Source organism: Miscanthus floridulus, chromosome 16 (genome assembly GCF_019320115.1).
Source record: "Miscanthus floridulus cultivar M001 chromosome 16, ASM1932011v1, whole genome shotgun sequence".
Taxonomy (NCBI): Eukaryota; Viridiplantae; Streptophyta; class Magnoliopsida; order Poales; family Poaceae; genus Miscanthus; species Miscanthus floridulus.
In genome coordinates, this window is record NC_089595.1 from 20487714 (window position 1) to 20498893 (window position 11180).

General features: G+C 48.3%; 2 protein-coding genes across 3 annotated transcripts; one reads left to right on the forward strand and one right to left on the reverse strand.

Moving 5' to 3' along the window:
- The first annotated feature begins 2180 nt into the window (after nucleotides 1–2180).
- Nucleotides 2181–4509, forward strand: LOC136513832 (uncharacterized). Its single transcript, XM_066507806.1, is given in 3 exon segments — nucleotides 2181–2905; nucleotides 2908–3434; nucleotides 3746–4509. Coding segments are annotated over 3 exon segments (1164 nt in total). The 5' UTR covers nucleotides 2181–2271; the 3' UTR covers nucleotides 3749–4509.
- Nucleotides 4510–6248: 1739 nt separating this feature from the next.
- On the reverse strand, nucleotides 6249–9845 carry LOC136511791 (metal tolerance protein 1-like). Of its 2 annotated transcripts, none has more exons than XM_066505813.1 (2): nucleotides 9539–9845; nucleotides 6249–7838 (listed from the first exon to the last, which is right to left on the reverse strand). In XM_066505813.1, the coding sequence occupies exon 2, from the start codon at nucleotides 7836–7838 to the stop codon at nucleotides 6585–6587; it is 1254 nt and encodes a 417-aa protein (XP_066361910.1). In that variant the 5' UTR covers nucleotides 9539–9845; the 3' UTR covers nucleotides 6249–6584. The 2 variants fall into 2 exon arrangements, with proteins under 2 accessions (XP_066361910.1, XP_066361909.1); XM_066505812.1 differs by lacking the exon at nucleotides 9539–9845 and adding an exon at nucleotides 8686–9092.
- Between the last annotated feature and the right edge of the window lie 1335 nt (nucleotides 9846–11180).

Here is an 11180-nt window from a genome sequence, read left to right on the forward strand (position 1 = left end):
ACCACAACTGACAACTGCAGGCTTTTGTGGATGCCTTGGTTGTCATTGGCAGGCTTGGAGAAGGGCAAGCGTGGCTCTCGTGCTGATCATGTGAATGTCTTGGTTGTTCCGTAGCCGTACATAAACCTGGATGTGAATGTCTTGATTCTCATAGATGGGCTTGGTGAATGACAAATGTGGCCCTCGTGGCGTGGCGATCATCAAGCAAGGGCTTAACTGCAGCGAGCCTGAGATTTTGAGGAGGTGTTATTCGTCCTGATCCAACCCAACCAAATTGACGCGCACGCCCACGGTCGCTTTGCCCATGCACAGCACCACACCACCACAGTCCACAACACAACCGCGTACAGGTCTCCATACTGAAGATCTAGGCATGTTTGGTAGGAATTCTCCGTTAGTTTCACAAAGCTGTTTTTAGCTTTTTCTACCAAACAGGTCTCTCTAAAAATTGTTTTGAGCTTCTCTCACATATATAGTTCCTTAGATGAAACTTGATGAAGCTGAAAATACTAGCTTCTCTTAGCTCCCTCTGTGTGCTATCTTTCCTAAGAAGCTGTTTTACCGAACTCATTTTTAAAAATAGTTTTAGCTGAGTTGCACCAAACGTGCACTAATCTAAACTTGCCAATACCAACCGTTGCACAACATTTTAGTAGTTAATTAAAGGAATCCCTTGAATAACCATGGACCGAGCTTTGTACTAGACCTGTTCTTTTCTGGCATATGGCGTAGGTTACAGGATGCTTGGTTCGGACCCTGCTAGACAGCTTAACACCCAGACATCGATATTAGCTCTAAGCGTCTAAAATTGTTAAATCAAACACGTGTCTAAAATCGACCATCTGAGATGGATGTCTGGTCCAAATGAACTGTCCAAACTTACAATCAAACATGTCTTTAGTTGAGCCATGCACGCAGTAGCGTGGCTTGGCCACACGCGGGTCGCTAGTGGCATAACCTAGGATGACTTGCCCAGTCTTGTATTGTTCGAGACTCGAGACGCCATGGCCTCAACCATGATTGAACTTGACGGGGTGTTTGCTTGTGAGTAGCCCATGTCTAGGTTCCAGGAAGCCACCTAGGGACAGTTTGGTTCCCTGTTTTGGCCCCTTACCTGGCCCAACCGGATCACTGACCACTTGGCTAGCTGGGAATGCGGTAGAAGCCATTTTCGCGGAGCCAGGGTTGCTCACCTCTCGGTGTTGTTTCGCTTGCACTAGAGACGTCCTCGTCAGCGCCGCGCTTTTTGGTCCTAGAGACGTCCTTGTCCACTCGGAGGTTTTTGCAAAGAGGAGGGGGAGGGTCTCGCCTGAGAAATGTGGAGCAGGATGACCACGCATTTTCCTCGTCCCCCACAGCAGAGATGCCTGTTAGCGAGGGGGCCAACAGGCGTGCTCCCCTCTGGCCTTCTCCTCGTGTGGGCATCAAAACAAACGTGAGAATGTCCGACAAGGCGCGGGATACAAACTTGATGTACTCCCACTGTGTTTTGCCCTCTACATGCGGCGACACCCGACCCGCACCATGAGGGAGCCCAGATAGACGACGAAGGCAGCTGGTGCTTCGTCTTGGCAGGCGCACGCCTTACTGGAAGTGATGCAGGTAAGTTCATCCTAACGAAGATGAGGTGATTATACCGTAGTAAGTTTATTAACCAAACAAAATTATACCCTATTATTACAAGCTTAACTATTATAGCGACCAAATTAAAAAAAAAAACTTGATCCGCGGGAGTTAGACAGCCCCAGGTATTCAAGCGTAAGAAGAAGATCTTCTGACGCAGATCGAGAAAACCCCCGAACCCTGCCCCACCCTTACACAGCGGCACCGCAGCTTCGTGAGATGAGCTGGCCATAGGCCTGTGCATTGGATGTGGGGTAGACGAGAAAGTTTTTTTTTTCCTTATCGCTGCGGCCGAAGCCACAAATAAAGAGTGAGTCCCTCGACACTCGAACTCGACCACCCAGGGGAGGTACTGAGCTTGCACTGGCCACTCGATCAGCCCGGCCGTTCTCATAGCGACTAAATTAAGCTCAAGAACATGTTTGGAACGTGGAAAAAACTCCTGATTCTGCGTTTTTTCTGTGAAATTAAACTAAATTATATGAAATTTCGATGGTACAACAAGCCCTTCTTGAGACACAAAAAAAATGGTAAAAATGGTTGAACCGACCCGGAACTAGATCCAGCTCTGCTCAGCACACTGACCCTCCCCAAAGGCCAAACCCTCGCCTCGCCGGCGCCGGCGCCGCCTCCGCACCGGAGGCAGGCATGCCGCCGGGACTCGTGGACGACATCATCGTCGAGATCTTCCTACGCCTCCCGCCGGACGACCCCGCGTGCCTCCTCCGCGCCTCATTCGTCTGCAAGAGCTGGCGCCGCATCCTCGCCGACCCCGCCTTCCGCCGCCGCCACCGCGCGCTCTACCCGGCGCCCTCCGTCGTCGGCTTCGTCCGGGTTGTGAGTGACAGAGTTCCTTACTGCTCCCGCTTCGTCCCCGACAACCCTGCCTCCGGCCGCCCCGCCGGCCGCGACCTCCTGGGCTGGCTCCCGGTCGACTGCCGCCACGGCCGCGCGCTCTTCGTCACCCCAGCAACAGGCCTGGACATCGAGGAGGAGGAGGGGTTAACCTTGGACTTCGTCGTCTGGGACCCCCTGACCGACGAGCGCCACCTCTTGCCCCCGCCCTCTCCCCCGCCCAATCGCCACAAGCTCGCCTTCAACGCCGCTGTGCTCTGCGCCGCTGCCTCGGGAAGCTGCGACCACCGCGGTTGCCACGGGGGACCCTTCCGTGTTGCCTTCGTCTTCACTACCTGCGTTGCCAACACTGGACTCGTCACGTCTGCTTCCCTGTACTCGTCGGAGACTGGTGTTTGGAGCGGGCTGACCTCTGTTCAGCGCCCTGATGCGTCCGTTGAGCCTTGTGACCTTGTCCATGCACGAGCACACTTGTGGGTGACACACTCTACTTCCGCACTCACGAGAAGTATGCATTTGAGTACCAGCTAGGTGCGCAGCGTCTGTCAGTGATTGATCGGTGGCCTCCGCATCTGCCTTGGCTGTACATGGTGGGTGTGGACGGTAAGCTGGGATTCTTCAATGTGGAGAAGGAACCAAGCCTCTCCCTATGTCTGTGGTTGCAAGAGACAGCTCCCAATGGAGTTGCACGATGGGCACGGGGCAGGGTCATCAAGCTGGAGGTGCTGCTACCTAGTGATGCCCTCCTGCCTCCACCACCTAATCTTCCTAGATGGTTAAAACGTCCTGTTATAATTGGCTTGCGGAGGGCACTGATGTCATCTTACTGGCCGTGCCCACACATGGATTTGATTGCGATGTCTACATGGCCGAACTCAATTCAGGGAGGGCTAAGAAGATTATTGAGGGCTTGTCCAGAGTCTACCCATACACATGCTACTGCATTCCAGTTCCAGGTATGGCTAGTGAAGTGCTTATAAGTTATAACCCTATGTGTTGTGCTGTAATTTATATCCCTTAGCTATGAATGATCTTGAGTGTAAGTAATATGCTTGGACAATAATACCTGTGCTCAAGAAAGGAGAGGTCTTGTTTCCTATGAAGTACAAGTCCATTGTCTCTGAATGATTTTCTGGCACACGAATGCTCTGCATTATATGCGTTAGTGTATTTATGGGTTACTAAGAACATGTTCGTACTTGTGGCACACGGCAAACTGTCATTGACCCAACTAATTTTATTTCCTTTGTTTCTGTCATTTGTGCAGTAATTGATTCGGGTTCTACGGGTGAAGGATCGGAAAAAGGCATTTCAAGTGCATGACAAACTCAAGTTTTTGGCTGCAAGGGCTTCAGAATCAAGCAGCAGGCAAGTCGTGATGTTTGGAAGTCGCATCTGCGGGTTTCTTTGGTGGACGAGTCTTCGGTGTTCATTAATTGATATTGTGGCGAGGGCAACTCTTTGGTGTGATTTGTGGTGTGACAGCTCGATTCATTGGATTCTATGTTGAAATTGTGTTTTCTCCTCTGTATGGATTTGTGGTAGCTGTGTATCTCGGTCTCGGGCGTCATAAGTGAGCTGAAGACCTGCCAGGGCATTGGAGACCTGATTTTGGGCATTGCATTTGTGCAAGTGCTCCATTCGGTTCACTAGTTCAATGCAGTGAGGTTTACATTGCTTCGAGTTCTTCCCATCTTGCTGTTGGAAGTCAAATATAAGATGAATATGTATATGATGTAGACATTGTGATAAAATTTTATCTATCTAGCATGTTTAATCTATTGCCTAGCTGAAACTTTAGCCCATTTTGATTTTGTAATGAGTGCTATACTGATACAGTCATGGATACACAGTATCAGCACACGACCATATGTATCTACCTAAGTTGGCTGACGTTATGTGGGCTGTGCACCTGATTTCTGCTGTTCTTTTCTGTGTTCTAGTGAGATGAAGCAACAATACTGGCTATTGTGGACATAGCCGAGTGTGACCTATCATTTTCTTTTCTGATCCTGCTGTAACCTGGAATCAAACTTTTGGCAGTGTTTTAAGAATTCTGCACTAGCCTGAATTCCCTGTAACTCTCGATGCTTGCCTGTTGTTGTTGTATGCAAGCATCACCGGTAGCGAAGTTCAAAAGAAAGGGTAACACGGCACTAAGCAGGAACTTCATATTTTCCCACGCCGTGCCAGGAGCATATCTTACATTACTCTTGGCGACAATGAATTATTCATGTTTAAATTTTTGTTTACTTTGAGTTATTTTTCAGTTCACGTTGCAGATTGACACGTGTGTTTGTATTCAGGATATGCTGAATTCGGCTCGATTTCCTTTTAGTGAACCATGTAGTTCAAGTTCATGTTTCTTGAAATAACATTTCAGATCAAGTTTGACCTGACAACCACACAAGCTTTGTGTCCAAATTCTTCCGCATGACCTAGGACGCATCAAGTGAAGGAACCCAACAATTTTAGTGAATACACAAACTTGCATGACCTAGGACGCATCAAGTGAAGGAACCCAACAGTTACATATAGCTTTGTGTCCAAATTCTTCCGCATGACCTTAGCTATATGTAATTGGTTAATCTCTATCTAAACTTAATAGTATATAAGTTGTAAATCTGGCATTTACTAGGTTATCATCAACTTGTCGATCCTTTCGCATGTTTTTTCCCTGTTTCACACTGAGGGGAAAACATTCACCAAGCAGTTCTACTGATGAGGCACTATGAGAAGGTGTTTCTAGTAGAAAGTCTGCATTGGTGGTAATGGTAGCAATATTTTTAGTTGAACAAGTAGTGGTTGCAAATTGCATCCATGGGATTCTGCGGCGCCGCGAGTCTCTAGGATTGTGAATGAATTTTAATTTTCCTTTTGGTGGGACAACTCTTTACAGTTCATCGGATTACCTGGTGAGATTATGCTCTCTCTTTCCTTTTTGGACAACGTGAATTACTTGCTAGTTGTTCTGTCGTTCTGAGCCTTTGTCGGTTATCTGAAACTCTGAAGATCTGCACAGTGATTGGATACCTGGTTGGCTTCAATGTGCAAACAGCTCTGCTTGAGACTTCACTGCATCGTCTCCGTGTTCTTGCCACCTTGATGTAAGCAACCAAAACTGTATAATGAAACGGTCCGTCTGAGCCAAGCTCAAAAACATTTGAAGCACTTGAAGACCTACAACGCTGCACGGGTATTGGATACCTTGTTCTTCAACATTGCTCCAAGTTATTCTCCAGTTCTTCATCCTAGTTGGGTGTTTGACTGTTTAGTCAGGTTCTGAAACCAGATTCAGGTTCAGGTCTGCCAGTTTTGAGATTTCCATTGGGCGCTTTACCCTAAACAAAATTGATTCAGAAGAAGGCTTGGGTTTTAACTAGAGTATAGACATTAAGAGAAGATTTTACAAACTAATAAAGTATGCAACGCTTCTGGTTTGAAGTTCAAAACGGGTAACAGCTTCCTGCTCCCGGGCTGCAAGAGTTTGCTGCTTTGCCGACATCAGATTTCGGAAATTAATAATAGAGTAATTTCATCACCAAGGAAAAAACAATTGACCATCTGCTTGTCAGATCAGATAAAATAAAAAGAAGAAAAGAAGCAGACACCCATCACTAGGTATACAGTCGAGTCAACCGAGAGAACTTCACGTCTCGGTTCCCACAAGTCCATTCAACTGCATCGACCAAGCATGCTCAGAACAAACAGTAACAGGCCAATCACGAACTTCACATCTTCCATACCACAGAAACGAACAGTAACAGGCCAATCACGAACTTCACATCTTCCATACCACAGAAACGTTACCTTACACAAAAGGAGATGACACAGCCTACTAAACTACAGATGTAGTTCGATGAACCACAATGCTGTCAACAGCATGACCGAAAATTTCATCAATGTTTATGCACTGACTGACGCCTACCACCACCCAAATAATCCCTCCGCCTAATAGACTAGTAATAGATGACACTACCCAGCATCAAAGCTCGAATCCCTGATGAACTTCCCAGGTGCAAAAAACTAGTTTCAACCAACACGAATAAGATAACCAGTGAAGATGTGACGCCATTTATGCCCCCTGACAGCCAAAAGACAATCCCCTATTCACGCTCAACTTGAATGGTCACATGGCTGATGTTGTACTCCGTCTTGATGTACCCGATTACCTTGTCAAGGATCTGATCAGCATCGGCTTCCCTAGCGATTGTCACATGGCAAGCCAGGAGCACCTTCCCCACTGTGATGGCCCAGATATGCAGCTCATGGACGGCAACCACGCCTTCCATCTCACAAAGCCCCCTCTCCAGCCTGGTGGCGTCGATCTCACGGGGTGTGCTCTCCATCAGGACTTCAAGGATGTTGCGCAACATCCTGATTGTGGTGAACAGCACAATCACCGAGAAGATGAGGGTGCAGATAAGATCAATGATCTTCCACTCAGGCTTGTACCAGATGATAGCCCCACCGATCATCACCCCGATGCTCTGGATGGAGTCCCCAAGCACGTGAAGATAAGCACTGTGTACATTTATATTGCGTCGAGGCTTCTTAGCAGCTTTGGTAGCAGATTGGGTACCCTCACAGTCAGCCTCATGCTTAATCAGTGGCTCCTCAACATCATGATGTTGTCCAGTGCCTGAGTGGTGGTGGTGATGTGTTGTAACAGTAATAGAACTTCCATGGCCATGCTCGTGGTGATGGACATGGCCCTGTTCTTGTTCTTCATGGTGGGAATGGTCATCATCTGAATCACCATGACTATGGTCATGTGAAGGACCATGGCTGTGACCATGGCCGTGCCCGTGGTCATGGCCTAGCAATACAGCCATTATAATGTTGACAAACAATCCAAATGCCGACACAGCAAACATGAGGGAGCCCTGCACGTCGCCACTCTCATTAATGAGCCTTACAATAGCCTCATATACCAGTATGCCAGCAAGTAGCCATATGAGCTGAATGGAGACCAAGGCACCAAGAATCTCAATCCGAAAGAACCCATAAGACTGCTGCGGTGTTGCTTCCCATCCAGCAGCCCAGAGAGAGAATAATGATATGGCAAATGCTGCCACATCAGAAAGAAGATGTGCTGCATCAGTTAAGATGGCAAGACTGTTTGCTTTGATGCCCCCAACCACTTCCACCGTCATGAATATGATGCAAAGGATCACTGCAATTATAAGCTTCCTCATGGACGCGGATCTCTCCTTGGCATCTTTCGAGGAGTTACTGGAATCAGAGAAATCACAGGCAGCACCTTTGCAGAATTTGCTCCCTGCTGCTCCAGAAGCTGATGCTGAGATGTCCATTTTCACTTCAGCAATCTGAGAATGTGATGGATTATGGCTTTCCATCTGAAAATAAGATAAAAATCAATACACGACTACAAAGATGATGATAGATGCACGCTGAAATGCTATATAGTATAAGAAAACTTGTTACACGCATTTTAATTCCTGCTACAGTTAGTGTGGAAATTGTAAAATTCAAAACAAGCATTGACTCTCAATATCCTGGCTAAATGAAAACAAGCAACCAATCAAACTGCTATTGTACATATCCTGGCTACCTGGGGCCTGGTTCACTAATACGAACTAGGCTATGCTGAACCAGGAAACCAATCATGCCCTTTTGTGGTCCATTGAAACATACAGCAGTAGCACATCTCAAGTTCCAAGTAGGGGGAATTGAAAAAAATATAGAGAAAAAAAAAACTTTCCCTTCCCTCCCTTTTTCTTTGGCTCCCTTTTCCTTTCCCAGAAGTGACATCATCTCTAAGTGCAGACAAGTCACCCTGATTAGTAAATCCCACGAACATTTAGTCGTCCACACACAATAGCACAAACCAACCTAGTAGAATATTCAAGCTAAGTGCATGAAAAAAATGGATAGAAGATTCAAGCAAGGGCATTTAAAAAAATGGACAGAAACAGAATATCCACACAGATTCATACCCTTGACGAAGCTACATTACACTCTATCCAACCCAACCAATGAAACCAAACCAAGTAAAACCTCAAAACAGATTCATATACCATCACTAGATAGATAGGCACACGCAGGATCAAGACGGCTGCGAATATCTGTTATCCCGAAAGCACACAAAAAAAAAGGTAGATTCCTCAAGCATCTGTAATCCCGAAAGCACAAAAAAAAAAGTAGATTCCTCAAGCTCGGTATGGAAAAAAGAAGATGCGGTACCGAATCAAGATCGTCGAGCGACGACGGTGATTCTGCAACCAACCCAAGATTTTGGAACCCAACTCAACTCGGCCTAAACAAAGGATAGTGGACTGCCGTCTGGAACCAACCGCGCGGCCAGGTGGTACTTGTAGACGGACGGGCGCCACGGCCACGGGTGGAGAGAATCAGAGGAGCATCATTGCCTGGTGGCATACAGTCACCAGGAGGCCGTGGCATTTGACGCGACGCCTAGGACTACTACCCAACAGGTCGCCGAACAGGATGATGATAGGACGGAACCCAATCAGCCAACCCGACCCTACCGACGGAACCCATCAACCACGCCGCTCGCTCACGGACGAGCGGGGTAGGACTGGCTGGCGAGGACGGCCACCACTACCTACACTAGAGACCAGAGAGAGCAGAGCGCAATGGAATCGCGGTCCCGGCGAATAAACACGGCGCGGAAACGGACAAGGCGATGCCATGGCTAGCTTTGGCTTTGGTAATTGGGTAGGAAGAAAGCGACCGGGCGGGGGCCAAATTAAGCTCGCCTACGACCTACTACGGTTACGGGCACGTCGTAGTTGTCGGATCGGAGGAACGAAAGATTCGTTTTTGATCACAATTACCAAAGCCACCCGGCCGGCGGTCACATTCGCGCCACCCCGTTCAACGGCCCCATCATAAATCCATCCACACAAGCAAGATTGATTCGGAAACGAATTCCCCGGACGCGACAGCGATTGTCCGCGCGCGTGCGCCAGATCGGAGGCGCCGCTCCCGGTCGGTCGCCTCCGTCCGACTCGTCCCGGCTGAACGAACGCGGAGTCAGAGAAGAAGGAAGGAGGAACGGGGCCGGTGTGCGTACCTCGTGACTGCGACCTCGCCCGCCCTGCCGGCCGCCGAGAGGGGCAGGGGAGAGGAAGGGAGCAGCGGATGCGCGGTGGGGTGTGGTGGAGGCGGCGGCGGCGGCGGCGTGGAGACCCGGGTGGATGGAGGCAGAGAGAGAGAGGCGCGCCTGGTTGGCTCACGGGCACGGCGTCGAAGGCCGCGCGGCACGGGGCAGAGAGAGGGAGAGGGAGAGGGGCAATGTCGCAAGGCGGCGGTTATTATATATCTGATCTGAATCTGATGCCGTGGCGCGTCGTGGCGATGCGAGAGACGAGAAGGGACAAGAGAGACGAGACGAAGGAGGAGGAGGGATCAAAGCTGTCTGCGAGTCTTTGCGTGTATGACGTCGTGTATGACGTCTCGATTATTTTTTTCCTTCTCTCCTCTCTTCTTATACCAGTACTAGTACAACAACAACAACAAAGCCTTTAAGGCCCTGTTTAGTTCCCATCCAAAATCCAAAATTTTTCAAGATTCTCCGTCACATCAAATCTTACGGCACATGCATGGAGTATTAAATATAGGTAAAAAGAATAATTAATTGCACAGTTTGCCCGTAATTGGCGAGACGAATCTTTTAAGCCTAAATAGTCCATAATTGGACAATTTTTGCCAAATACAAACAAAAGTGCTACAGTAGCCAAAAACCAAAAATTTTCGCATCTAAACGGGGTCTAAGTCCCAAACAAGTTGGGGTAGGCTAGAGTTGAAACCCATCAGAAGCAATCAAGGTTCAGGCACGTGAATAGCTGTCTTCCAAGCACTCCTATCTAAGGCTAAGTCTTTGAGCCTTTTCCCTGTGTACCATTAAAAAAGATGGCCTTTTCCTATAGGCCACTAAAAAGTTCGGACTTACCTAGGTGCCATGACACTTTATTTCTTTGCCCCCCAAGCCATTCCGTCCATTTTCGCTGGTAACGGTGTATAACGGCGAGGAGAAAAGACCGAAGTGCCCTCAGTCTAGGAAGGATGAGTGAAATTGCCGTTTGCCCTGTGTGCCACTCCCTGACCAAGCGTTTGAGCGCCAAGACGGCTGACGTGGGCAAGTTTTTTGGCGCCAAAGGCACTGGACTTGGCGCCAGAGAGACCCCGCTTGATGCTATAAATAGGCCCTCAGCCCTCCCTTCCCACTCATTCTTCTCCTTTTTATCTCTCCTGCTACCTTGCTGCCAGTGCCATGTCTCAAGCGTCAAGCAGCTATGGGAGGAGGCCCAGGCGGGTCATGTGCCCCAACTGTAGTGTGCTAGCTAATCGATTCATATCGATGACTATGAACAACAATAATTGTGCTTTCCACAAGTGCCCGTACTTTGCAGTTCGTTTTTCTTCCATGCTCATTCATTCATAGGTTGTTCTTTATTCCCTGTTTGGTGCTAATCTGTTGATGCTGTTGTTTATAGGCCGGAGGGTGCCAGTTTTATCAATGGGAGGACGAAATGGAGGACACTCTTGTGCACCCACCTAAAGCACCTGCTCCATTACAGGCCATTCCTCTGCAGGATTCCATTTGATCATCTACATGATCTTCTAGTCTTGCACCTGGAATTGAGGTGATGTAGGCAATAGCATGCTTGCAGGGTATTCCATTTGATCAATATCTTCTGTCTGATGGTGTCCAT